The following is a 26,715-nucleotide window of genomic DNA, read 5'->3' on the forward strand; positions in this document are numbered from 1 at the left end:
ATGTACTACATAAGTACTGATGTTTAGACTTTAAAAGAATAGGCATTTTCCATTTGCTAACAGTGGAAATTTCGAAAAACTTATATCCGAAATTGTGAAGAGTTGTATTACCTGCACTAAAAATAGCAAGCTGCTCTATAGTCTGCAAGTACCCTTTGCTTCACCCTAGTTTCCTCAACAGATCCTTTGACCTACTTCCCTTAACAAGAGAATTTAAGTGGTAATGCCTAACCAAAATTAGGCACATCTCTTTATTCTTTCAAAATGGAACTCTAGATCTTAGTATTAAATCACTGGAATGCGTCAGATCTACACCTTTTCAAGAATTCACACGCGTAGCAGTTCTTGCTGCATCACTGCTATAGTAATGGGAAAACCTTGTAAATCCTTTTTTAAAATAACTTTATTAGCGTTGCTAATTAGAAAGTTTTGTTACAAAAGGATTTTGACTGGAGCTCTAATGGTATAAACATACCCATTCTGCTAAGAGTTTCCTGAAGCATTTAAATTAAGAAGTCTAAGAGTGTTTGGTTTGGATGTGTTTCTATTTTTCTTCTGAAGTGTTAGCTCTAGGGAAATCTTTCCAGTGTCTCTCTATGAACCATCTGCACCTGGGCTTTTAAGAGGGCTTGGCTTTTTTTGGGGGGTGGAGTGGAGGGGGCTTGACAGTAAGTGTGCAGAGCATAGATTTTTTTTATCCTGATGCTTTGGTTCTGTTCCTATCTGCTTGCTGTTCCCCAAAGCATTAACCTGAAAGAAAGCCAGCACATCATCAGCGCCTTGGTTCTCTCCTTCCCTAAAAAGCTCACATCTCTTGTGACCAAGCTGCTGCAAAATGCAAGTTAACATCACACAGGTCCTCCTTCTTACCAGAATCTTCTCATTCTCTCCTTGTCCCTCCTGCAACCTATCGCTCAGTTCTCCCATCCCCAGATATTTCCCTTGCTTTCCCATTCAGTTGTGCTAAAAAGGTCTTGATTTCTGAGCTCACCCCCAGCACTGCTCTGAGCTCCCTGCTGAACCCATCTCTCAGTCTTCCTGGAGGCACCAAGAAGCTCTTTGTCTGTAGTGACTGAGAGCAGGGGTTTCTTACTCAGGGAGCGTCTGTGGCTACCAGGACAGCACTTCTGCTGCATAGGAAGGGATTTGCAGCATGATTTTTAAAGGGTGAAGTTTGCTTCAGAATGGTCTAAGAGCTGACTGCTGGCAGGCTACTTGTTCATTGGAGGCCAGCAGCAACCCACAAGCCACCATTACTTCTTGCAGGGAAGGGAAGTTTCAAGTTATTGTTGTAGAGAAGGAGAAAAGGAGATGTTTGTGAATGAAATGCAGATGCTTAATTTCCTGTGTTCCTGCACCGTCCAAGTGTCAGAGCATCATCTCAGACACAGCTGTTCTGACCAGTTATGTACAAATGAATTTGTGATGAGAAAAGGAGATGGTGTGGTTTTGTGTTCAAGCTTTTGTTTGGAGGTCTTTGCTTAATCCACCTCCATGCTTCTCAGCAGGGTCGTATTGTAGCATGTGTTAGTTGAAAGGAAGCATTTTCTTGCTATCTTGTTTTGAAGGACTTTACTTCGATAACTGTTAAGTATATGTGCATGAGAACTTACAAAAGCAAAGCTAGCGCTAGTAGCAGTGTAATTTTGGTACACCCAAAGCACTGTTTTATAATAATAATCTTATGGAAAAGCACATCAGGTCCTGAACAAGACTAGGGGTCCAGAGCATGCTCACACAGGGGATACATGAAAGCAACGACTAGCCTTCACTCAGTGTTCAGCTGAGACACAGCTGGTAAAGCAGCATATGGAAGTTGGTCTGTCCAAGGTCAGTCCAGCTTCCAGTACAGTGCAGCAATACCAGAAAAACATTGTCTCCAGCTATGCTGGAACAGATTGCCAGGCCACTTCTCCCCAAGCTCTTCTCAGGGGGTAGCTTCAGGGTTGTTATTAAATGGATTTTGTGAAAACTATAGTCTTCAACAAGTGTGCATGTGGGTGTTTTTTTTAAATGTATTTTTAAAGACTTATTGCCTCCCCCATTTCTGAAGAGGAGAGCAGATCTTAGCTTTGTCCTGACTTACTCTGAAGATTTTAATATTAGGCATCCTGCTGCTGGCTTTTCACCTTTTTATCTTATCAGCTGAGCTGCATGCATCTTGGTAATTTTTGGCCAGCCATAGGACTTTAAGACCTATTTATCTCTGGAGAGTTTACTGTCCTTTGCTCCCAAGGTTCCAATTTTAACAAGTGAAAGATAAATATGGAGTACAACTATGGAATAAATGCAGTACTTAACTCTAGAGCAATAAATGGTGCTAAAATATTATTTAGTGTACTGTTTGTGTAAGTATATGTACGGACACTACTGATAATACAAACAATAAGAAATGCTAAAGATTTGCACTATATATTGTACTGTAAATATGGAGAGTAGCCTTTACATGTGTACAAAGTACCAAAGTCTTATTCATAATCAGTGGATGTAAGAAGAGGCAAAAGTCACAAGCAGTGGGAAGGCTTTTATTCATGTGGAACTTCTGTTTTTCCTGTATCCAGCCCCTGGATCATCGCTCACATTAATTTGTTAGTAGGACAAACACTCCAGTTTTGCCATTAGAGAGAATTTAACACCTGCACTTACTCTTTAGTCTTAAAGTTCAGTGCTGCTGTTTTAGAATAGTACAGCCAATTGCTGAATGCTCAGACTCTTATTCCAAGTCAGGTATTCAGGATTTTGGTCTTAATGTGGTTCTGCATTTAAGCTAAAACTTTGTCAGCTCTGACCAGTATCTGTTCTTTCAACACAGTCCACCCAGCACAGCAATACTTCTGATTTATTGATGTGCTAGGCAGCTGCTGTTTCCAATGGCTAGGTAAAACTGCCTAGAGTAGCCTCAACTTCTTCATTCTTGCTTATAGAGTCCTAGGAGGCTCTGTTCTCTGCTTAATTCTGAATAGTCCAAACTATGCATTTTTACATTGTGCTTATCAGGTGTAAGATGCTCATAAAATAAGCATGTGAACTAAAGAGTGGGTTTTTTGGGTTTTTTTGGAGCAATGTTCCTAAGGAAGTAATTGGAATTAGTGGCATTGGATGCTAAAGAGTAAAGAATGTAGCAGGCCTCAATTAACTCTGTTCTGAATTTCCCAGTTTAATGCTGGATTTCCTTTGCTACACACTGGCAACACTTCGACTGAGGCACTCCTTTGTTCCAGTTGCTACTTCTGATGCCTTTGCGCAATGATCTCCCAACGCGTACCCCTTGGCACTCCTTGAAGGTTAGGTAGCTGTTTGGTCTAACTGGGGCTTTATCCAACAAGTGGCAGGGACAGAAAAGTTAGATTATTTTTTTTTTCCCCTCTTTTTCCTTTAGTCCCTCCTCCTCTGTTCCAGCTATTTCTTTTTCCCCTGGCTGTTTTCAACACTTCTGTCTCTCACTTGTGGAATTAGAGCAAGAAACTGGAAGGTGGTATCTCCTCTTCACTGCTCAGTGCACCCTTTACCCAGAAGCATATCCGAACTGTCAGGCAGACATAGCTGTCTGCATGCATGCCTCAGGCTTACCTGTGCTCTCATCCATGGTTGTGCAGCCCTTGTACGGTTCCCCTTTTCAGCTGTTTGCTAGGGTACAGTTCTGCTGGGGCTGCTGTGCATGTCCTGACCCTGACACAGGTCTGAGCACCATCTTTTGCTTGTGGTACCCAAGTGTCTTTTTCCACTGCATTTCATCTGTTGAAGATTCCACTTCTGTTAGTGGAGACCCAGTAGTACAGCTCCCTCTGTCCTATGCCTGATGTCCTTCCTCACCTGAACAGAGCTTAACATTTTTCCAGGTCTCCAGCCTTGCTGTGGGGGTTGTGATTTGCCATTCACCTCACTGGGGGTAGCTGGTTCCTATTGTGCAAACACGTATTTGATTTGTCTCGGTCTGAAGAGCGAATCCTTGTAATGGGCACAGCTCTTCTGGGATTGTTTGTTTTAAGAGCCTGTCAAAAGGCTGGTGTGACACTGAGCTGGGAAGTGTTTCATTGGTATTCTGTGGTTTTTAACAGCGTCTGGTGGAATGTTCCTCCTGCTTTCAGGGCGCCCTCCCAGGGGCTGTGCTTCTGTCAGGCTTTTCCCATTGGGTGTGCTGTCTTGCTTAGTCTCCCAGGCCAGTCTCCTTTGACCAGAGCTTGCCTGGCAGGTAAAGAATTACTAAAAGCTTATAGTTTTCCTCCTTTTTCAAGGTTTCCTATGAGACTCGCCCTCAGTTTTGCATCTTTTAACTCAGAATTTCTCTTAGCGCTTGTTCTGCTTCCCACTGCTAGTAATTCCTATTTCTGCTCACGCAGACCTTCTCTGGAGAAGCTGAGGGCAGCTGCCTTCTCTACTTCGAGGAATACGTTAGAAAAAATACCTTTAATAACCTTACAGTCTATCTGACAGATGCTGATCATGGAACAGCTTTTTTTAAGTACTACTTGCTCTTATAAAATGGTCTTTTTCCTCTTTTAGAAAGTAGGCTTTGGTACAGGTACTTGGGTCAGGGAATCTTAGCCACTGTGGGAAGTGACTGAGTGTAATTACAATGGCTATATGAGAAATGGGGTAAATTGGCATCCTATATGAAATTGCTCATCAGTCCTAGAGCTTGGCCATTCTTACCAGGTAATAGAAGCATCAATTAAACCTGTCTGAATGTGAACATATAGACATACCAGAACTGATCACAGTTCTGTAAATAGAATTAATTTCCATCACAAAACTGCTTTTCTAGGAGTAACCTGCCAGTTTTGCATTTGCCTTCATTCAGGGTAAAACTAAAATCTGAACATACAGAGATCCTCCCTAGCACTGGTCAGCCTTATGCATCCCTTTCAGCTCTGCCTCTGAATGTTTAAATAACGAGATCTGTGCAGCAACTGTTTTTACTTCAGAGCTTAGTGTTTACAAATGTGCATGTATTTAGTAGTAGTACATCTTTTTTTTTTTTTCCCCCCTTCCAGATAGAGAAACTGAGGGCTAGTTTTCTGTTTCATACTATGCCATACAGTAATAGCAGAGCTGAGAGAGAGGAGCTAAGTATGTCTTGCTTCCCACTCAGGGACGTCTTATAGACCATGCTACATCCTTAAAAGACCAAAATATAATAATGTAGTGAACATATTAGGGTGGCAGCAGAATCCTTCATGTTGCTCTGGTGATGTTGGCCTCCAGTTTATTTTGCAGATATAACTACTTCTAAATTCACAAGTATATGACCTAAAGTAATAAAGTTTAACATGGGACATTACTACTACAAAATGAAGGTATGATATGGTAACTTAGTTTGGATTCTTTCTATTGTTTTCTGTAATTCAGTTAGGTACTTGGTATCAAATATATCCTTAGGTATTTAGGCAACACAAAATCAATTTTAACTGAGGTATTTAACTTGTATTGCCAGAGGAACGTATTGTTCAGTGTTGTTTCACACTTGATTTTAGTCCCCAAAAGCAGCCTTAAAATGGAAGTTCTATACTGGTTTATCCTTTTTTAAGCAGTTATCGGTAGCACATAATCATCTGATAGGCATACATTTTTATTATGTCTGGGCTTTTATTGCTTAGTTAAATTTACCTTAACACATTTGGAGTTAAGCATTTCATGCAGGCCTGTGTAACTAACACTAGAGGAGAGGCATGTGGCGAAAGGAGGGAGGGAAAACTCATTGAAAATTGAGGGGAGAAAGTATTTGACTTTAAGAAATCCATATTTCTGGCATCTGGAGCAGATAATTCCACACGTTTGAAGTAGCTCTATCAAAGCTTATCTCATGGCAAACTGGAGTTTTGCTAACCTGTAGTAAGCTGCTGCAGGTTTTTACATCAGTGACTTTGGATGACATGTTAGATAATGTTGAGCATAGTTGTAATTATATATTAGTAGGGATATTGCTTTAGCCAATAAAAGGACTAAGTTAGAGCATTGACCTGGTGTAAGGACTGCTCTGATCACCATCAGTTGCTACCCAGTCACTGAGCACTTTAACAGGAATAGCTGAAGATGGATAATCCAGTTCAATTTTAAAATTACTTTAAAATATATACTTTCACCTTTAAAAAATGGGGCGGGGTGTGTGTGTGTAGCCACTTCCAAGCACAATAATAGTGTTGCACTGATGTGTTCAGAAAAAAACCAAGGTTTTGATTCTGCCAGTGCTTCAATCAGTGGATGATTTCTATGCGGTCTCTGAAATCCACACACTCGATAGGTAGGTAAAGTCACATACTTTTAAGCCGTTGTGGCACTGCCTTTCATCTGATTTTTCTTATCTGAAAGTGTTATCCAAGAGGACAGATGTTAGATAACACCTGACCTGGGGAGGAAGGCCAAAGAGAAAAGTTTAATAACTGACCAGAGCCTCCTGGTTTGGAGAGTTCATTTGTGGATGGCTGTTGGAAGACTGTTCACTGAAACAGGTCCTTGCAAAGTGTTGTGGCTCTTTACAGCTTTTCCCATTAATGGAAGGCTGGGGTGGAGTTTTACCCCTATGATTTCCCTTCAGTTGGGATGGATTGGCAGTGCAGTTCTTGTGTGGCTCTGAGCAAATCACTTAGCGTTTTAGTTCAACATCAAAAACGCCAGACGGAAGGACAAAAAAAACCAATCCAAACAAAATAAAACAAACAAAAAACCTGAAAAAAAACCCTACACCACCAAACACCTGAGGAACCACATACCAGAAAATACTTGATGGGGTGAAATAAAAGACAGAGTTGGACTCCTTCATGGCACACAGTCACAAGACAGGAGATGATGGGCACAAAACAAACTCGGGAAATACTGTTCAGACATAAGGAAAACTTGTTTACTATGAAGGGTAGTCAGACTAGCAGAGGTTGCTTAGAGCAGTTGTGGAGTCTCCATCCTTAGAGATATTAAAAATCCAGCTGGGCATGGCCTACTCAACGCAGCCCCACTTTGAGCTGTCTTCAGCCTTTCAGGTTTCCAGAATGCTTCACAGAAAAATATCCTCTTATTTCTAATGCTTCTTTATGTAACTTTTATTCCTTCCATGTAAAGATAGTGGTTTAAGATAAGAAGCAGAGCAAGTATTAGGTAGTTGAATGATGTCTCTCCTGGCATGTGTTAGGATACAGAGTCTTGCTGGAATCAGTGTTGTCAATATTTAGGTTTGGATTGTAGATGTTTAGTTGTCTGATTAATCTGTTTGTATCTTAGAGCAAGAGGTATTTTATGTGGGAGTGCACATACGGTAGTTACTAAATACTTGAGCCAATTCTTATTTGATATCCAGCATCATCAAAATTCATGATTGTGCCATCTGTTCTTTTCATCATCACTTGTCATATGATTGGGGGTATGGATGTGTACTCAAACTGTGTCACAAAACATTCCAACGAAATGTCAGACAAGAGGAAATATGGAACCAAAAAATATTCCTCTGTGTATCTAGGCTCTGTTACAAGTGTATTATCTGGATGGCTTTTAAACCATTCTTTTGAGGTTAATGAAGTACTGCATAATTCCATGGTGCAATGTTTGAAGAAAATAATGTGTGTGCACTGTATGAAAGATGCAAAGAAACTTGTGCTGAAGCTATTAGAACATCAGTGCTCTCAATAATGCTCAGAAACAATATCTTTTACTATTTTATAACAGTTTCCCCTTCTATATGATGCTCGAGGCCAGGCTGATGGGAATCATGATATAGGTTCTCCATGTATTACAGCAGGACGACTTCTGAGAATGTTTTAAATAGCTGATTCAGGCAGGAGGAAAGTCTGTTTTACCTCTCCCCAAGTTAAGATAGTGCATTTAAACTATATGTTACTACTTACTCTGGTGAATAAACCACTTCTTTTTTTCAGGCTTAGTACAACCCATGTGGAATGCTGAGAGGAAAAAGTATGGGTTTTGATAATGGTAGATCCTACAAAGCTTGGAGGTGCACGTGTTCAGTGTTGCTCAGACTATCTTGCCAAAGATCAGGGCATTTATCTATACATGAAACTAATCCTTTGTATGAGGCCTTTAAAATGGTAAAATACTAAAATTTTTTTGTTGGGCTGCCTTTAAGGTGCGACAATACTTACTGTGATTTGGAATCAGTATTTGTTTGGTTCAACAGTAGTTACTTCTATTGATCACAAGAGACTTAAGCTGGTTGTCAGAGAGGGGAGTGTCCTGACAATTATTTAAAATTTCACACTTTTTTTCTTGTGAGATGATGGGATTTTTTTTTCTTTTTTGAAAACTGCTTTTGGCAAACCATTGACTTGAAGAATGAACATTTGATCAATGCTATCCTTCAAGTGCCACCCCTCCACCCCACACCCCACCCCACCCCTCCCTGGCAAAAAAGGTGCAGTAAGTATCACATGGGTTCCTCCTGCTACCTTTTATCCTTTATGTTCATCTTGAACCATGATTCTGGAAGAAGGTAAAGGGGAAACAGACTTTCGTCAGGCTATGTAGGGAATGAATTCACTGAGGCCTGAGTGTATATTGTTAAAGCTGACAAGCATAGGAAATTGCTTGGACCTTTCTGAAAAAAACTTTTAAAATTATGTTTTCTAAAGTGGATCTAACACAGTAATGTCTGTTTACCTTTAAAAGCTAGAATAATCAGTTTTTTCCAACTTTCATTTCTAGTGATATTTTAATTTCAATTAATTGGATTTTCTTTTTCCACCCCTAAGCTTTATTGATATAGCTGCTTTTTGTCCTTGCTTGCCAATACTTTCAAGCTGTTTGTGGAAGAGTTCTTAGAATTCTGACCGTCTTTAGACTCTTGCCAGATTGCAGTGTTCTGGTCTCAAACACTCCTATAGTGGAGCTGCTGGACACGAAGATGAGTTGTAAGCTGAGAAAATCCAGCATCTACTTTCCTGGCTTGGCTTTTAATTAAATAGATGCTGAGCCAAGGATATAGCTGTGATTTGAAGTGTGATAATGAATCTTCTGGTTTTTCTTTTTAAACGGTTGTTGAAAGGGCGTTCAGAGTTACAGAAGTATGTTTCTAGACTGACAGGGCCTGATCAAAAGTCTTTTGAAAGTAATGGGAATCTCTTCTCTGTTAGGTTTCATTCAGGTCACAAATCGTCCCGGTTTCAGTTCTGGATAATGAATGTGTTAGTAATTTGTAGAGACACTATGAATTCTTTACTAGTATCTTGTACCATAGCTTTAGAAACCTAGGATTTACAAGTCATCTTTAGCAACGCAGTTTCCTCATTACATCCAAACATTGCAATGTGTTTGAATGTTTGCTTCTTCAAAGTTACTCTGCAGTTTCATTCTGTTATTCTTATCAGTGTGATTAATCCAGCTTCCTCCAAGGGGAATTAAAAGGCAAAAAATTAAAGGCTGCTGTTCTTTGGAAGTAGTGGTTTCCAAAGCATCACTGAGAAGGAAGAGGAAAAATTGGCTGCATGTATAGCAGTAGCATAGCATGGAGAAAAAGCATACACCTTATTAAAAATAATATTATTAAAATGGAAACTTCTTGTGGCTCTTTCCTCAACTTGAATGGGGAACTTGTATTGTGGCTTCGATGTTTTTTGTGTAACCTTCAGGGTTTTTTTTTTTAAGCAAAATGCTGTAGAATATTAAAATGGTCTTTTAGAACGATCTTGTTTTAAAGGGAATTCAGCAATATTTAAGTTGCATTATAGAGTGGTTTGACTGTTGTTTAGTAATATGGTTAATTAATTTCTTTCCTTTTCTTTCTTATTTTAGCAGCTGAAAGTTCTAAAATACAAGACAAGAAAGTCGCTTCGGGACAAAGCAACACCGGAACTAAACCAGGTATGCCAGCCATTCCATGCTTCACGTAATTTTTGTTTGCTTCAATGGTATGAAAACTAGGAACGTCTAAAACCTTTTATGCTTCTATACCTCTTGTACTGTTTCAGTCAAAACTGGTATTGGTATTTAGATAGGTTGGAGTCTCTGACTGTTTGCAAAGAAGCAAAAGTGAAAAAAATCTACTTTTAGTGCTGTTTAAGAACGAGGGTTGGGAAGAGAGATAAGGCAACAGAAGCCACTATACTTGTATCTATGCTTGCATGAAAATTATCTGCTGTAGCCAAGGATTTATATCTTTATGTAAATATGCTTCTGTGAAAACATTTCTTGACTTGTCTCAAAGCATGCCATATTCTGTAATATAATCTATGCAGTGGGCAGGTGTTTGTTGTTACTTCACCATACCTGACTGGTACATCGTGCGGATTTAATTCACTGTTCGCTTACAGAGTTGAAACTCTACGTACTAAAATGCTTAATGTAATCCGTGATGCCATGAGATTGTTACACTTGCATGATTAGACCAAGATAAAGAGCAGTGCTTAAATATCAGAATTCTGCCTGTGTTGCAATTCAGGTACCCAAGCTTAAAATACGAAATTAATTATGAACTTGTATAAATGCCTAAGAAAGCATAGGTGCTTATGTTGCAGAGGTCTAGGCACACTGTAAGCACCCATGTTTCAGCTCCTTGACAGCCTGCCAGCTCAGTGGCTGTTTTGTACTGACAGGTTCTTCTCTATCCCCAAACCAGGTACCTCTTGGCCTACCTCCCCAGAGAGAAGCAATCTCAGTGCTGTCTGTGTTCAGATCACACTTTGCGTGCTCTGCCACGCGGCTCTGGGTGCAGCGCGAAGTGCAGGGTTCATGGCTGCTCTCAACCAGAGAGGCAATGGGAAAAAGAGGAGAGAATGGGAATAACATTACCCCCTTCCACAGCAAAAACAGAACTCTTGGGGTTGGGACAGTGTTCAATATCCACTTTATCCTGCAGTAGTTTAATCCCAGTTTTTTGTTTCTCAGGAGGGTGTCCTAGCGGCTCCTATGTTATCTTCATATACACATATACTGATGTGTAGAAGGAACATAAGATTCCTGGGGCGGGAGAGGGAGGGCACAGATATGTGTGTGTGCGGAGTTTAGCTCTGCACCAAGCCAGTGAGCATCTGTGTTGAAGAGAGAATTCCTGAGAGTTGGTGGTTCTGGTTTTTGTTTTTTTCAGGGTAGTGGTGGTTGTCATTTTTTCTTTAGACTGCATATTAATTTGGTTTTTAAGCAAAACACTGACACAAAAGAGTTTGCAGTCAGAGTGACAGCTGTCACTATAAACAATGTTGTCATTGTCTGGAAGATGTCTACAGGCTGAACAAATATTAGGAGTCCAAGGCAACACTGAATGTGTGCATGGCAGTGCAAAGATTGCTAGGCAAATGGAAGAGAGTTTGAGGTCCAAGCAGTGCATCTTTTCAGATAGTGCTGTGCCTTACATTTCTTTCTCTTGGCAGCATCCCCATGAACTAACATGTAAACTGGCTGTTGTCTTCCACTTGGTATCCCTTTTAGTTTCTTTTAGTACAAGAAATTACACCGTAGGAGTCAAGGGCAGAAGGGAAGCAGCTGTTTGTGAGAAGAGATTGAGAGGATTACAGATGCAAATGAAGAATAGTAGTAGTCTTGACTTCTGAAGTCATGCTGAGCCACAGAAACTGGCTACATATATTACGTGGATATGACAATTACTAATTTAGCAAAACTACAACTGAACTTCTACAAATGTCAGCCGTGCATGAGTTCAGTGAGTATTAATTATATAGAAGAGTTGAAAAGTTTGCATTTTCCTTATACTGATATAATTAGGTACCAAAACCAACTGACACTTCAGTGCTAAAATTGTGCAAAATACCATTCATGGCTTCTAAGCTCTTTTAAATGAGCTAGTAAATTCTTAAAATAACTTTGAACTAATAGTAAGTGTTGCAAGTTTATTGTAGCTGTACGCTTCTACGGGAGAACTTATCTTGGGCCGCATATCTCCGGGACACAGGGCTCTACCCACCCTGGGGACAGCGATGCACAGACATCAATATGATGGATACAAAATGTCTGTTTATTTAGCTGCGTCACACGCTTATATAGCTCTTGCGCTTCCTGTTCCTGCCACTCCTATGGGGAGGAGTCTATCTTTCTGTCACATCCCGTAATCTTCCGGTCACCGATCCCTGTCTATTCCCCTACAGTTTATGAAAAATATTGTTTTCATATGTAGTTTAGAGGCTTTGTTTTCAGCAACAGGTGCAAAATTAACTTCCCCTTTATAGAGCTGTGGCTTATTTAATCTCCAAACATCCCATTTGGGCATAATATTAAGCATTTGTACATTATGTAAGTGCTGTGAAATAGGTTGCTAAGCATGAGTTCACATGCATTGCATCACAACCAGAACGCAAATTCTACAGCAGTATGTGGGTCTTCCTGGAGTGTTCTCTGTATCAATTATTTCCATAAGAATTGAAGAATTCTAGTAGGATTTGGTGCAAATTACATTATTCCCATCTCCTCATGGAGCAACTTAGAGCTATTGCCTAATGATGAATATGAGCAAGAAAGAGTACAAAGTACCTTTGTGTATTCATCCTGGTATTTCTACTGAATAAGAAGAAATGCGAGTCCCCCAGGTATTTGCCTGGCGGGTTGTTAATAAGCAACACGAGAGAGAAAATGGGGAGCAGGCCCAGTGAACTTTCTTGTTTTGCCACAATTTGAAGTTACTGAAGCTATGTACTGAGGGTGTCAGCAGATCAGCTGGATTCAGAATGCAACTGTTGGAAATTGGGCTTGTAGCCAAACTATGAGGGATCATTTTCAAGGCTTAGAAAAGACATTTTAATTAACAGTGTGAGATTTGCACCAGTAACTTATGCTGCAGCTTCTAGCAGAGCAAAGGCAATGCTGGTTTGCTACAAAGATGTTCTCCCCATCTTTGTGCCAATATTGATTTAATCCTTTGTGCTCCCAGATGTACGCAGAATAGCTTGTTACTGAAGACACAAACTCTGCATAGCCTGCAACTTAATGTGATTTCTTTAGGATTGTTCTAACATCTTGGGGTGTTGGGAGAGGGGCTGTGTGTGTGAACACTATCAGGTGTGTGATATAGAAAAAATAATTGGATATGTTCAAAAAGAATGGCAGAGAGCAGCTTTAAAAATTTATTTTATTCCTTCCATTGCTTATAATTAGGAATTCTTATGGGAGACCTTTTCGGTTTGCCTGTCCATGTAACCCTCCTGCCTCTTTGAAGAACTGCTGCTTCTCCCCGATAGGGAAATCCTTCCTCTCAAGAAAGCAGAAAAAACCTGGAAGGAGAATAGTACATTCAGAAAGCAGGAGGATTTTACATTATTCCCCAGAGTCTTATCCTTCTCTGTCAACTCGATGTTACATTGATTTTGCTGACAGCCCTTGAAGGGAATACTTGTTTTCTAGGGGAATTTGTATTGGGTGTGCATTATTTCACTAGCACTAATTACTCATGCTACAGAAATTCATGTTTTGTGAATCTCATGTGCCAGCCACAAGAGAAGGAATATTATTACCCTTTTGACCTGTGTATGCATGCTGAAGAGACTGCATGCAAGTCGGCACACTTCCTAATATCAGCCCGATGTTAAGTTACACCATACATTGGACAAATCAATGGCATGGCTAGGCATAGTTTCATACATAGCAGCACTGTGTGCTATTCAACCAACATTAAAGGTTTGATCTCTAACTGGGTGATGGATTACCTTTTGTCTTTGCTGGTGACGTGTTCACTTGTTGCACCTTTCATTGAGGCTACTATGTTTGAATGTCCTTCCTACCAACTATGCAGTGGGTTTTCTCCTTGCAGCTCTTACTTTGAATCACTGTTAACACCATTAACTGGGGCTGTAGTCTCTGACTGTTGTTGAGATGATATTTTTTTCACTGATGAGAATTCAAGAATAATTAAACTGAAGCTAGTTGTCAGTGAATTTGATTCATTGAATCATGGATGAAGAAAGCATGAAATCTTTCATCCAAGAAATCCTGTAATCCTGATGCAGAAACTTCTGTTATAGTATAAACTGCGCATTACTGATTTTTTTGTCTAATTCAAATAACTATTCAAAATCTGCCTAGAATCCTTACTTCAGGGATTTATTTTTGCAAATATCTTCAACCTCATTTTTATGATCCATTGTATTGTTTTGCCAGGAAATTTTTTTTCATGGATATGCAGTCTGTACACAATGGGCTGACTTTATATGTTTTTACAAATTGCTTACTTGTGTATTCACACTGAATAGTGAAAAGGATCTGTTGTCTTGTTTTTATGTGCATTTCTGTGGTAACAGTATCCTTATCTTGAAATAGTTAAAAACTGAGTTCTCGTTAATACTAGAAGAAATCAGACCATTTCTGTGTACCTAGAAATCTTGTTGATTTTTCTGTGGGTTTTTTTTGTTTACTTGTGTTTTATTCAAAGCAGACATTTCAGTGCTAGTGAAAAACAGATAAAATGAACAGCTTTCCAGGTTTAACAGAACAGGCTAAGGATGAGTAGGAAATTAGTTTTGGCAGCATGCTGAGATGAATTGGTAGCTTGGATTTTGTTCCTTTTTTGTCTGGAACAGTTCCGCTGCTGAGGCTGGAAGTAGGATGCTGGCTGTTTAGCATTTTCTTGTTTTCCAGAGAACTCACTGAGCAAATTATATTTTTCCAAGCAAGCCTGAATTTTTATAGTCAAGCCTGGGCTCTGACACAGGTTTTTCGTACTATTCTTAGTCTTATTGCTTGTGATCCAAGTGGCCAGTTGCAGATATTTTGAAAGAAATCATGTACCTAACATATAATCTACAAGGATAGTTGAGGATCCTGTCATCTTGCTTTACTAGTATTATACCAGTCCATGCATGTGGTGCACTAACATGTTCAACAGAGCTTTTAACACATGCACACAAACACCTGTGGAGATTAATACCATGCTGTCTTCAGAAGCTCAATCAGAACTGCTACAGTGTTTTGATCCAGCCTGTTTTGCTTGGGTACTGAGCTTCTTCAGTCTCGAAACAGGGCTTATTGGGGCTTTTGAGGCAGTACTGGTGGGACAAGGGTGCTGCGTTATAATAGAATTTCTTGTGGATGCATTTTGGAGAGAGGTTATGGAATAATAGGCAGTATCTTGTCATAATGCTCTATAACTATTCAAGTGTTTAAGGCTTGGAAGCAAACAAACAAAAGATGACTTCCTGGGTTTTCACAGGCAGTAGTCTTCCTTGGAATTCAGAGCTACAACTTAGCCCATCCTTTGGGAGTGTCTTACCTCTTGATAATTAGAATACATTCATGTTTTTTAAATTGTTTTAGCTTTTTTCGTAAGATGGATTTCTGGAAACATGATCTATTTTGAAAGTAGAATTAGTGGAGTTGTTCAATGGTCATTCCCCCCAAAGCTTGTTTATGGTACTATTTGATCTTATGCTACATGCCTAATATTTTCCCCGTCCCTCCATTTACAGATCATCCAACAATACTAAAGGTTGATGACAGGCAACGGCTTGCTAGAGAACGGAGAGAAGAACGAGAAAAACAGCTAGGTAAGGCCTATTCCATATTGATTTTCTGTTTTGCGGGGGGCAGGGTGGGCAGTTTATGGGCTATCATCTGCATCAGTGTTTTTGACAGTTTGCTCTTAACTCAATCAGTTTGCTGGATGCTCCTAAGTATGGAATAATGCCATTCTAAATACACTATTATATCTTTAAAGTACATCTTTTAATTCATGCACGTCTTGGGATATATCATTGCTATACCCGTCACATACCTATTACTTACCTTTGTGAATTTGAATGAAAAATGGGTTGATTTCTGAAATCATGCAAGGAAACTTCACTTACATAAACGGAATTTTCAAGTTTTAAATTTTTTCACCAATTAAGTTTAGACCTCTTAATATGTTGAATGCATGCATTATTGCCTTAAAATAGATTTGTAGTATATGTTGCCAATGTATGGTTTGAATTTTCCTACATAAACTTGGATTTTTGTCAGGTAAACCTTTAGTAGGTGTCAAATAGATATGCTCGATAGCTTATAAAATGTTACCTGTGCATAAGCATGCATAGCACTATTCAAGTGACTAGGAAAGGTGAAGGTTACTTAACAAGAGGCTAGTGATGGGCAGTATACTGAGTGTAGTGCTGGGAGAATTATAGAATTATGTGAAGCCAGACTCAAGGCTTTCTGAGAACTACTTCTATGTTTGGCTGCCACAACATTCTGTGGCAATTGGGAGGTTGGGGAGCCACGAGTATTTCCTCTTATTTTTTACATGTTTATCCTGATTTCTTTGGATGCTGTGTTGTTCTCATGGCTTGAGAAACAGAAGTTCTTTATTTCCATTTTCTAGCTTCTGTAAGTTCATAGAACTATATCATAACTCCAGCCAGAGTTATGCTGCTTTTTCTAACCTGGAGAGCCATGATTTAGTGCCATCTAGGTCTTAATAGCATTAATATACTTCCTTCTTCACAGAACCTTATGACATTGTGCTAGCTGTGCATGAATCACTGGGGTTGTTTTGGAGGGGAAAAAGAAAACTTTGGTTTAGGCTTGCTGAAGGGGATAACATGACAGGATGTTTGCTAATCCTTAAAAAGCTGCTCCTGGAATTGAGGTTGATTGTATGCATAGGCTTAGTTTCTTCAGGTTCCAGAGTAAATGGAGGTATTGAGCCATTTTAATTTATTTGTTATAGATGACACTTCCATGTCTTGAATTTATTCTTTTTTTAGGTTTGATCCTTGTGCAGTAATATCTCTGCACTTGAATAAAGTGTTATGTTTCCTTTAAGTTTTCCTGAACTCTGACTTTCCTAGCTATTGATAAATCAATATCTGTTACTGGAAGGATGTGAATTCTGTTGAGAAATGCATCATTTTTTGTGACGTATTTTAAAAGCAACTTCAAACTGTAGGGTTTTTTTAGTTGACATGGAATTCTTCATTCCTAAATGGGAGAGTTTTGCGTGTCCCCATGATGTATGAATGTTTTATGTGTTCTTGTATGAAGAATTGTTTTGAACTAACAAGAAAACTGGAAGTCACATGGTACTTATTTGTCCTCTAACGTTGATTGAGGAGCTGTCTCTTGAGATTTGTCCTCCAGTACAGCAAAGCAATAATTTTTACAATGGCATGTAAGCCTCTTTTCTTTTAGTGCAGAACCTAGATAATCAGTCACTCATGTCATGTGAACCATAGCAAAGAAATGCCTAAGCTGTCTATCTTAAACACCAAGTTGTATAATGTCATTACATAAATGTGTCTCACTGAAAATTAGAGTTTGATTTTTGTTAATACTGGGACATCAGCCATGCAACAGTAAAGCAACTGAAGGAAGGAATGAATTTTTTTATATCTATATATATAGAATTGAGTTGGCTTTAAACTTAATTCCTCTCACTTTGATTCAGGGTATCTATCAAGTTTAGCAAAGGCTTCTTTCTAAGCAGAAGGTGAGAATTTCAGTCATACTTCAAGTGAAATTATTCTCTGCTGCCAAAAGAAAAGATAGTGTTGTTTGGTTCTGTAAGTGTAGAGCTGCTAGTAGTCTGTAAGAACTACATTTTGCACATTCAGCAACTTGAACTGCAGGAGATCACATTATCTTTTCATGAAAATTAAGCTGTTTGACCCTTCTCTTGATCATGTGGAGTACCAGTTTAATGAGGGTTATGTTCCTTTATTGGGCAATATCCTGATGTTACAGAAGGGTTGATTTGAGACCTGTTTTTTTCACCCATTTACTCTCAAGTTTTAATTTTTTTTTTTCCAAGTTCCGCTCTGCTGGGATAGATGTGCCTTTCACTGTGGTATAATGGGTCAGTATGTGCTCTGCACTCTTGAGGATTTGTAGTCTTATTTTACTTACGCTTGGGTGTCTACCTCTTCTTTTTTTTTTGAATGAGAGTTTAAGGAGTAGAAAAGACGTGTGCTGTCGTTTCAGTTGTCTGGATACATATACCATATGTGTGGTGGGACTGTTGATATCTGTTGTTTCTCAAGCAACATGTTATGCTACCTAATTGAAAAGAATAAAAAGGCTTCTACAAAAATGCCCCTTACACCTCAGTATATTCATTTCTAATTTTGGAACTTTCTTTAAAAAAAACCACAGAAGGCACACAGGGATGTGTATGCTATTTCAGCTAATCACCCCATCAAGAAGGGAAGGATTTTTTTTTTGTTCCTTCAGTGTAGGAAAGGCTTTTGAAACGCCACCCCAACGCTTCTGAAAGAATAATTCTTTGGCTTTTTTCTGTGCAACTAATGTTGTCCATGACTAATAAGTTGTATTGGTTTTTTTGATATTTAGCTTTATTCTTTTAGACTTCCCTTTTCATATGGGCAGAAATAAAGGAATTGCTTAGAAGCTGTGCTTCATGCTTTTTATTCCCCTGATCAGTTGGCAATGTGTGTATTACTTGTTGATATGCGCATTCAAGCCTTTAAAGGATTATTAGTGTAATCTTTATTTAATTCTCTAAATAATGCTTCCAATGTGTCAGTTGCTCTTTAGTAATCATGTTTTCATTTTGTGCTGTTTCTGTTAGCACATTTACCACAGTGCCTATGCATGAAATTTAATATCTGTCCTTTAAAATACAAATATCAGATCCCTCTGTGCGAGACCAACCCTCTTGGGATTCCCATCTTGCACAAGCCAAGAGAGGCGGTGGTAGGTGAGAGTGACAGCTGTCAAATGGGGCTGTTCTTAGAGGGCAGAGTGAAGGGAGCTGTCATACACACTTCTGGCTCCAGCTTGGCACTATGGTTCCTTCTTTCCATGTGTCAGCCTGACTGGCTGTGTTTGGCAATGGAGGCTGAATTGTTTGTCAAGGTAAACATGGTAGATGGCCTGGTCAAACTGGAAAAGTTTAATAGAAGCTACAGTTTCTTCAGTAGGGAAGCTTCATCCTTAACTCTGCCATATTGGTTGTACCTGTACTGGCAAACTAACCGTGCTGAAGAGCACTCCCTGCTGCTGAAACTCAATTGTTCTTGCTTAAACTGTTATGATGGATCCTGGCAGGGTTTTGGCTCCAGCCCTCGTCTCCTTGCTGATTCCCAGACAAGGTTTGGCAATTGGCAGGGGAATCCCATGGGCTTTTCCTCATGTGTTGATTTAGTACTATCATCATTTTGGAGGGTAGAAATTTAGTAGTGCAGGTGAAAGTTGTTCCACACCAATTGGTCTCTGGGTACATTCTGTTTATTAGCATAGACCTGGTTCTCCATAATTGGAAAGAAAACTCAAAATGTGTTTTCAACGGGGAAAGTTACTGGGATTTTAAAATTGGTTTCATTCTGAAAGCCTTAAATAGTGGCCTAGCAAAAAGGAAAGGTTGGGGATTTCTTGGTTTTACTTTGCAGTATCTCCACCCCTGATTCTTGAGAAAACTATTTTAAGTCTTACATCTGTGCATGTTTTATCTACACTAATCCTGCTTGAAGACTGACCTTTTTTATCACAATTATGATCCTGACAAGGACACATGGCTCGTTTACTTTCTGGCATTGGGAACAAAAGACAGTAATCCTGCCATCTGATTTAACTCTTCATTTAAGGAAATGTGTTATTAATCTTAGTTTTTAGAATATGTCTGAATTTCAGGTTGGCTAAATCCATTAAATTCTTAAAACTTACAATGCACAAGCATTAAAATAGTATTTTAAAGATCACATTATGATATGTATCGCTCTCCCATTTGAAAGTGATCATTGGCAAAATATTCCATTAATAAAAATTAAAATTTATTTCTGTAAGTGAATTCCTTCTGGCTTATTCTCTTCTCTGGCAGCTGGGGACAGAACTTTATCCAACATTTCCATGGTTAGAAGCCCCACAGAAACTAGTAATCAGTGACCCTAGCATATGAATCCTTTTGGGATGCTCTCAGAGGACATGAGTGTCAAAGGGGTTTATAAGACAAGGAAACAATTTTTAAGGAAGATTCGTTCAAAAAAATTCTGTGCAGAATGTCCCTCAGAGAATGGTTACTGGGGAAAGGCTGGCTTAGAGAATCTAACATTAACTTTGGCTTTAATTACAGCTCTGAAGTTCACCTTTTAATTCATTCAGTCAGCCATTTCTGTGGCCTGATGGAATGTCCCTGTTTTTAGGTACAGTTAAAGCATCACTGATCCATTTTTCTGCTAATGCAGCAAGGACGTGATCACAGTCTCAGACAGTGTGGAGCTGGCAGTGGGGAAAGGTGAAACAACGGTCAGAGGAGAAAGGTATTGCTGAGGTCAGTGCTGTAAAGTCAGAAAAGATAAAGGCTGGAAAGATTGACAAAGACTTACAAGATCTTTACTCAGGTAAGCTGTCCGTCCAAGATGGATGCAAAAGGCAGACCGAGGAAGGGCAGTCCTAGGCTGCCCTTCCTCTACATAGCCAGTAAACCAGAAGAAAAAGGACTAAAGTGAAGAGGCAGCAGAAGGGACAGCAAAAGAGGAGGGGACCTCCCCTTCACATGGATACACAGAAAAGAGAAGCTTTGATATTTAATGCATGCTTCCCCTTCCCTCGCAGCCTGAAACCACTGCAAAGAATGGCACTGTCTGTACATGACTGGGGAAAGAAACTACAGAATGATTTCCACAAAAGAAGCATGCGTGGTTTACAGTTAACATTAGTTAATTCTAGTGTAAAATTAGTTGGATCAAGCCTTACATGTCTCTTAATACTGGAATGTTTCTTTCTTGATTGACTTTGTTTTCTTTTGCTCTGTTATTCACTTCAGAGGTGACAGAAATATAGCCTTAATTATGTTACTTTGTAATCTAATCCAGCATTACCAGTTTGCAAACAAGCAGAGGGTATTAACAGCATGTCAAGGGCTCAATTTCTAAATCTTGTTGTTACGCTCTAATTTTGTTGCCTTGTATCACGTGACTGTGTTCAAATGTATAGATTGTACTAAGTAATGAAATAGAACAAGGATCAGGTGGTGACTTTTCTTTGTATCTTCCAGCTTTTTATGCAAATGTTCCTATGCCATTTAAACTTTCAGCATATAGGTACTACTTGAATGATGACCAAGCTTTCTTTGAAAGGTTCTTGCATGTTGTCAGACCATGTGTGATATTACAAGAGAGAGCAGTATCATGATGTTGTTAAGGCTCAGCCCCAAGAAAAAAAGCGTTTTCATTGGACTGTACCCATACCGGAGTCCAACATTGGCTCAGCACTGGGCAGAGCTCTTAGCGTAGCTTCTGGAGGAGCCATCCTAAAAGTGGGTATCTTCCCCTTCTGCATCCTGCCACTCGGCTGCTTTTCCGAGCTCATTAGGCCTTTTAGAGGTATCTTCTGTTTCCTGTAGGCTCATCTGCCGATTCCTTCTATCAGCAAGGCATTTGATGTATGTGTGTCTATGAAACACAGCTGCTTGTGCTTGTAGAAACATACCCATGTGTCCAGAATAGGGCTTGATAGCCCTAATTTGTACCCTAGAATAGGGGTTTTTTTAAATCCTTGAGTAAACTTCAATTTCTTACCCTAGACTACACTATGTTCCTTTCTGTCTGGGGTAGCAGGAAACAAAGTTTCTGCAAATTCATAAACAGGGACATGAGAATGAAATAAAAAGATGTTATTTTAAAGTTTTTCTTTTCATTTTCCTGAATATATCTTCATATATCTAAGGGCACTGACTTATGTCACTGTACATAGCTACCTTGTAGATGGCAAAAACTGACTCCTTAAGTTCATGCAAGAATGTCAGTAGTGCATACAGGAAGCAGTGAAAACAAAGGAAATATTCCCCTTTCATTCTCTAATAAGAGAAAGTGTAGGAATTAATACTTTTTTAAAATAAAATTTAAAAGAAGGAAAGATTATTTGTGGAAATAATGTGTGGAAAAAGTTAAATTCATGAGAATAGATATTACACTTGTTATTAGAAAACAGATGTAAGTCATGCTTTTATATACTAGTTAAAGTACTTGGTCCAAGCATAAAATTAGTAGCTTCCTCATGTTAACAGATGGATGTATATTTTCTGCTGCCTTTTGCCTGTAACTTAAAAGTTAAAGAAAGACACAGCTTTTGTATTTGTTTGAAATCAGATCTTTTTTTTTGTTATAATTTGTTCCAGCCTAACACTTTCATTTGCCTTGGCAATCCATCACTGATGTGTGTTTCTGCTATTGAGCTGTCTTACCTTATCAAAAAGTATGATTTTTATCATCCCTTCTTTGAGGAGCAGAAGGTTGAAGGTTAGTGTTATATCCGGAGGTTTAGCATTCTGATTGTCTTCCCAGCAGTGAAAGTGTATGTGGAAGTTAACTTTTTACATGCCAAAACATAAAAATTTTTTCAGCCTTTCTCTTCCTGAATTTAGTCTTGAAAGTTCAAATGTACTGTCCTCATTACTTTTTCTAAACACGAAAGCCGAGGCTTTCATAAATCCGAATACAGAGAAGCCATATTCTGTAACCTTCTCTAGGTGTAGTTTAGGTTTGAATTAGTCTGGTGTCATAGTCTGGTATCAACAAGGTAAAATCAGCTTCTCTGCATGTATTGCATTGCAGAATTTGACAACAGGCCAAACTTTTGAGCAGTGCCTCACTTCAGGAGAGCTCAGGCAGGCTGTGCTGCCCCACAGTCCCATTTCTGCCCCGAGGCTTCCTCAGAACCCCCTAAACCCACTCGGCAGCATGTCTGCTTACCCATCTGCCCAGACTGACCGATCTCCACCAGGACCAGCTGCAGGTAAGAGTGTTGAAAGAAAAAAGGCATGGAAGAACCTTGTTTTGACCAGACTGTTTCCTTGTTCCATCTGATCTCAGTCCCATGAGCAGCACTGTCAGCGTGGGGAGAAACGAGTACAAGCTCAGGGCCTAGAGGAGGGTAAATGCTACTGCTCTTGGTGTCAGCCAACACTGGATGCTCATGAAACATCACAAAAATGGGTAAAAGTTAATATAATTTTAAAATGTGTGTGTTTTGAATAGGGAGATATGAAGCAGTCCTATCCTGTAATAAGTGTTAACTTCCTCTGAAATCCTCATCAATGATTCAGGAGAAAGGAGGAGTTAACATAAAACGTTTGCAGTGCAGAATTTGAAAATTAATGATACTTTATTCTTTTTCCCTTTAAGTGTAACTTTAGAAATGTATTTTGCCAGTTTTTAGATGCTATTAAGGAGAGTAAGTGGTGTTTTCTTTAAAAGTAGTTCGTTGAAATTAACTGGGTTGCTGCTTTTAGAGAATGTTATCCTCATTTGCTGAAGAAAGCAAGATAAATGCACATGGAATAAGTGGAAAGAACAACACAGTTTACTGATGTGGCTGCCTATTCTTGGGCTGACCCTATTCTGCAATCCAACTGTGCAGAAGCTAATAGGAAGAGCAAGCTTTTGCAAAAATCACTACCTTTCTGGTGACAGGCTGGCAGTGGTTCTGCCCAAGGCATTGGACTGTTAAGCAGAGGGTAAAGACGAAAAGAGGTGATGGTACCTCAGAGGTAATGTCTTACACTTCAGTTGTTCAGTACGTAACCCAAGTTGCTGGAAAAACTGGGCTCAGACAGAGCTCAGTCTGAGGGCTCAGACAGGGCCCTTTGCTCAGTCTTCTCTGGATTTGGACAATAGAAAGACAGCATCATGAGGGGTCATGTCATGTAGTTCTGGGAGGAGGGTAGACCATAGTGGGAGCCATCTCTGTCCATCCGTTCTCTTGGTGAGCTATTGGCTCCCAGGAAAGAGCAGCAGATGCATGTGTCTGGTTTACAAATTAGTCTTGCATTTGAACACCAATTTTGTCTCTATTTTGTTATGTTGAAAGGCTTTAATATAGAAAAAGGAGTATTTGCAGATTTCAGTTGGCCTTGGAAGCTGCTTATTCCAGCGTATTATGATACTTTCTGCCTTAGTCTGCCATTCACATTTCTATAAATCTTATGTTTGAATTTGTAGGTGCCACTTTTCACCCCTGTTGTTAGTAATTATCTAAGCAACGGTGCTATTCCTTGCTCTTGTGATTATTCTAGCTAGGATTGTTAAATCTCCTGCAAACATCCTGCTGAACTTTCACCCATCTTGCCAAGAGGGTGTCTTATGGTTGCTTGTAGCTGCTGAACAAACACATCTCTGCTACTTTGTATACCACCGCAAAGCTAACCATGCTGTCTGCTCTTTTCAAAGTATTTGACATCTGAAATGGTAGAGAGCTGTTATCTTAAGGGAGATACTCTACATATGAACTGGTCTACTCAGGATAGAGATTTTTCATGAGACTGTGTATGCAAGTACATAAAGCTTAGAGCACAGCCTAAGCTCTTCATTAGGTGAGGTGGGGTTTGTTTGAGTAGGCAGGAAAGTGCAGAAGAACAGTTCGGTGAAGGTGAGCCCTAACGTTATAAGAAGCGATTGCAATGTCTGCTCTGAACACCTAGTAGTATTTATTTGGGTTTTTTGGTTTTGGTGTGTGGTTCTGTCAACACAAATACCTCTGCTAACTGAAGCCTGGAGTTGCTGTTCTAGAGTATGTGGATATAACAATAGGCTCTCTTTCTTTTCTTTCTTTTTTCCTCAGATTGAATTTTTAAAAATACTGTCTCAGACTTAGGTAGAGAAATTATGTTGCTGGCCTTGAAAATTGAGAGTATTTTTGGCACTTTGCTGTCCTGGTTCCCTGTTGCTGCTGTATTACCAACGAGCTCCTTCTGTGTATAGTTTTCTAATGTGATTCTCGGTGATGTTTGTCTCGGGACATTCATGTGCATCTCTTCCTGCACTCCCATCTGTCAGTTCATGAAGATCCAGAGGTCTCAAATGCCCAGGATTTTTACAAAGCAAGTAACAGGTTTTTTGTTTTGAACACAAAAATTTCTGGCACCTGAAGCTTTCAAGACAAGCAATGGGGAGAGGTCCAGAGTATCATATGGAAATGGTTTCATGTGGACTTTCACTTTCATGTTTGAGGCCATGTTCCAGACAGTACCTTCCTGAAAACTCTGATGCCAGTGGGGACCAAAATCTGTCTCCTGTAGTGCTTCTTGTCTTGTCTTGATTGGCACTTCTGAAATGTGTTGTTCAGAGCTCTGCAGCAGTAGAGTTATATGACAAAGTTCACCTCTAGACTGACTACTTTGGTGGGTAACTTGTTTCCTTCTGGTCAGCTGTTGGTACGGCCAACAGTCCAGCTGCTAGACTTGTCATCCCAGCCACCTCTATCATAAGAGGTCTGTATTGATCAGAAAAGGTATATAGTGGTGATAGTGATAGTTTTAACCTTTCCTTTTACAGGAAAAGATTACAGAGAATTGTCATGGTTTGTACAACAGAAGTGTATTCACATATATCTGACTTAAGTATTTAGGTATTTTAAGCTAACAAAAAAAATCCTTTCTTCCACATAGAAACTATATGCTCAAATAATTTAACTGTTTCTGGTGGTAATTCATAGTAAGTAAATTGAGGTGAAATGAAATGAATGTGTGACCAGGGTACATGATGTTTTAATGCATGAGGAGAAATTAGGATATTTTGTGTGTCATCTTAAGAAAATTAGTTCAAAAGTTTTCCCCTTTAGCTTGGTTATTAAAATCGTATTAAACCCTTCATCACATATAGTGTGCTGATTCTTTTTATTTCTTATTTCTCTCACAGCTGCAAGAGAATCCATCTGGTTAGAAAGAGAAGAGAGAGCCCGGCAACATTATGAAAAACACCTAGAGGAACGCAGAAAGAAGCTAGAAGAGCAGAGATTAAAGGAAGAGAGAAGGCGAGCTGCTGTAGAGGAAAAGCGAAGACAGAGAATAGAAGAAGATAAGGTAAGAATAAATGTCATGAAAACACTTTTCAGTTTGCTTTTACTATAAGATATGGTACTACCAAACTTCAAGTTGATTGAAAGAATGCAGCATAAGCCACAGTCAGTATGAAAGAGTGTGCATAAGAGGATTTTAAGCCTTGCACAGATACTGCTTCTTGAAGTGCCCTTTATGAATCAAATGCAGATAAGCTGAGCACGTCTGAGGTAGTGTATGGCACTGGACAAACTCATGCAGAAAAATAAAAACTGGGTTAGTTTTGTATGATTACCTGCTAATTCTTAGTCATTCAGTATAGGGGTAGCTAAATATTAATTGCCCTAACAAAACCTTTAAGAAAGTGAGTGTGTAATGAAATATGGTCTTGGCTGATTTGTCTCAGTTAAGCTGGGAACTACTTGCCGTGTGATCCTACATAAGTCAGCTCATCCTTGTGTGGTTTTTTTTTTGTTTCTTCTCTCTCCCACTGTTCTAGTATTTAGTAGGTGGGAGATACAAGGTCGGAAGTAGCCCTAGGTTGTTTTTATGTAGTGGCGGCTATAACAGGGCCACTGTTTTTTCTCTGCACTTCTGCAGGTCTCAAACAGATCTTACCTTTTCAAAATTACAGTTAAATATCTTAACGTATTTATGACTTAATTATTGCCTAATCCTGTTCTAGAGTTAGGATGGTTCATCTGAGTGTGTGTCTTGGCAGCACACAAACTTGAACACAACTCCAAGATGCCTGCTAAGTTTTGTCCATGTAGAGGGTAGCAGGGCTTGATGAAAAGATTAAGTTAAAAACCCACTAGTATCCAAATGTATTATCCTGTTGTACTTAAGGAACGACATGAAGCTGTTGTACGTCGCACAATTGAAAGAAGCCAGAAGCCAAAACAAAAGCAAAACAGGTGGTCCTGGGGAGGAGCACTACATAACCGCATTAATAACACAGGTAAAGAGGGAGGCTTGGTTTGCTAGCCAGTTTCCCCGCCCTGCCAGTTAACTGGAATTTACTTTGCTTCTGTTAAAAGCAAGGATGGTTCAGTGTTCACTGGTTTAAAATA

General features: G+C 39.3%; 1 protein-coding gene across 6 annotated transcripts in view; it reads left to right on the plus strand.

Annotated features, from left to right (window-relative positions):
- Nucleotides 1–26,715, plus strand: part of MAP7 (microtubule associated protein 7) — a 122,042-nt gene that overhangs the window by 59,355 nt on the left and 35,972 nt on the right. For 5 of the 6 annotated variants that reach the window (XM_064447204.1, XM_064447206.1, XM_064447207.1 and 2 more), the window contains 4 exons: nt 9,733–9,801; nt 15,345–15,422; nt 25,503–25,666; nt 26,492–26,603. In XM_064447204.1, the coding sequence (XP_064303274.1) occupies nt 9,733–9,801; nt 15,345–15,422; nt 25,503–25,666; nt 26,492–26,603 (423 nt within the window). The remainder of the gene's footprint in view (nt 1–9,732; nt 9,802–15,344; nt 15,423–25,502; nt 25,667–26,491; nt 26,604–26,715) is intronic. The other variant, XM_064447205.1, reaches the window with a different exon arrangement.

This window comes from Phalacrocorax carbo, chromosome 3 (genome assembly GCF_963921805.1).
Source record: "Phalacrocorax carbo chromosome 3, bPhaCar2.1, whole genome shotgun sequence".
In the NCBI taxonomy this organism is placed as follows: domain Eukaryota; kingdom Metazoa; phylum Chordata; class Aves; order Suliformes; family Phalacrocoracidae; genus Phalacrocorax; species Phalacrocorax carbo.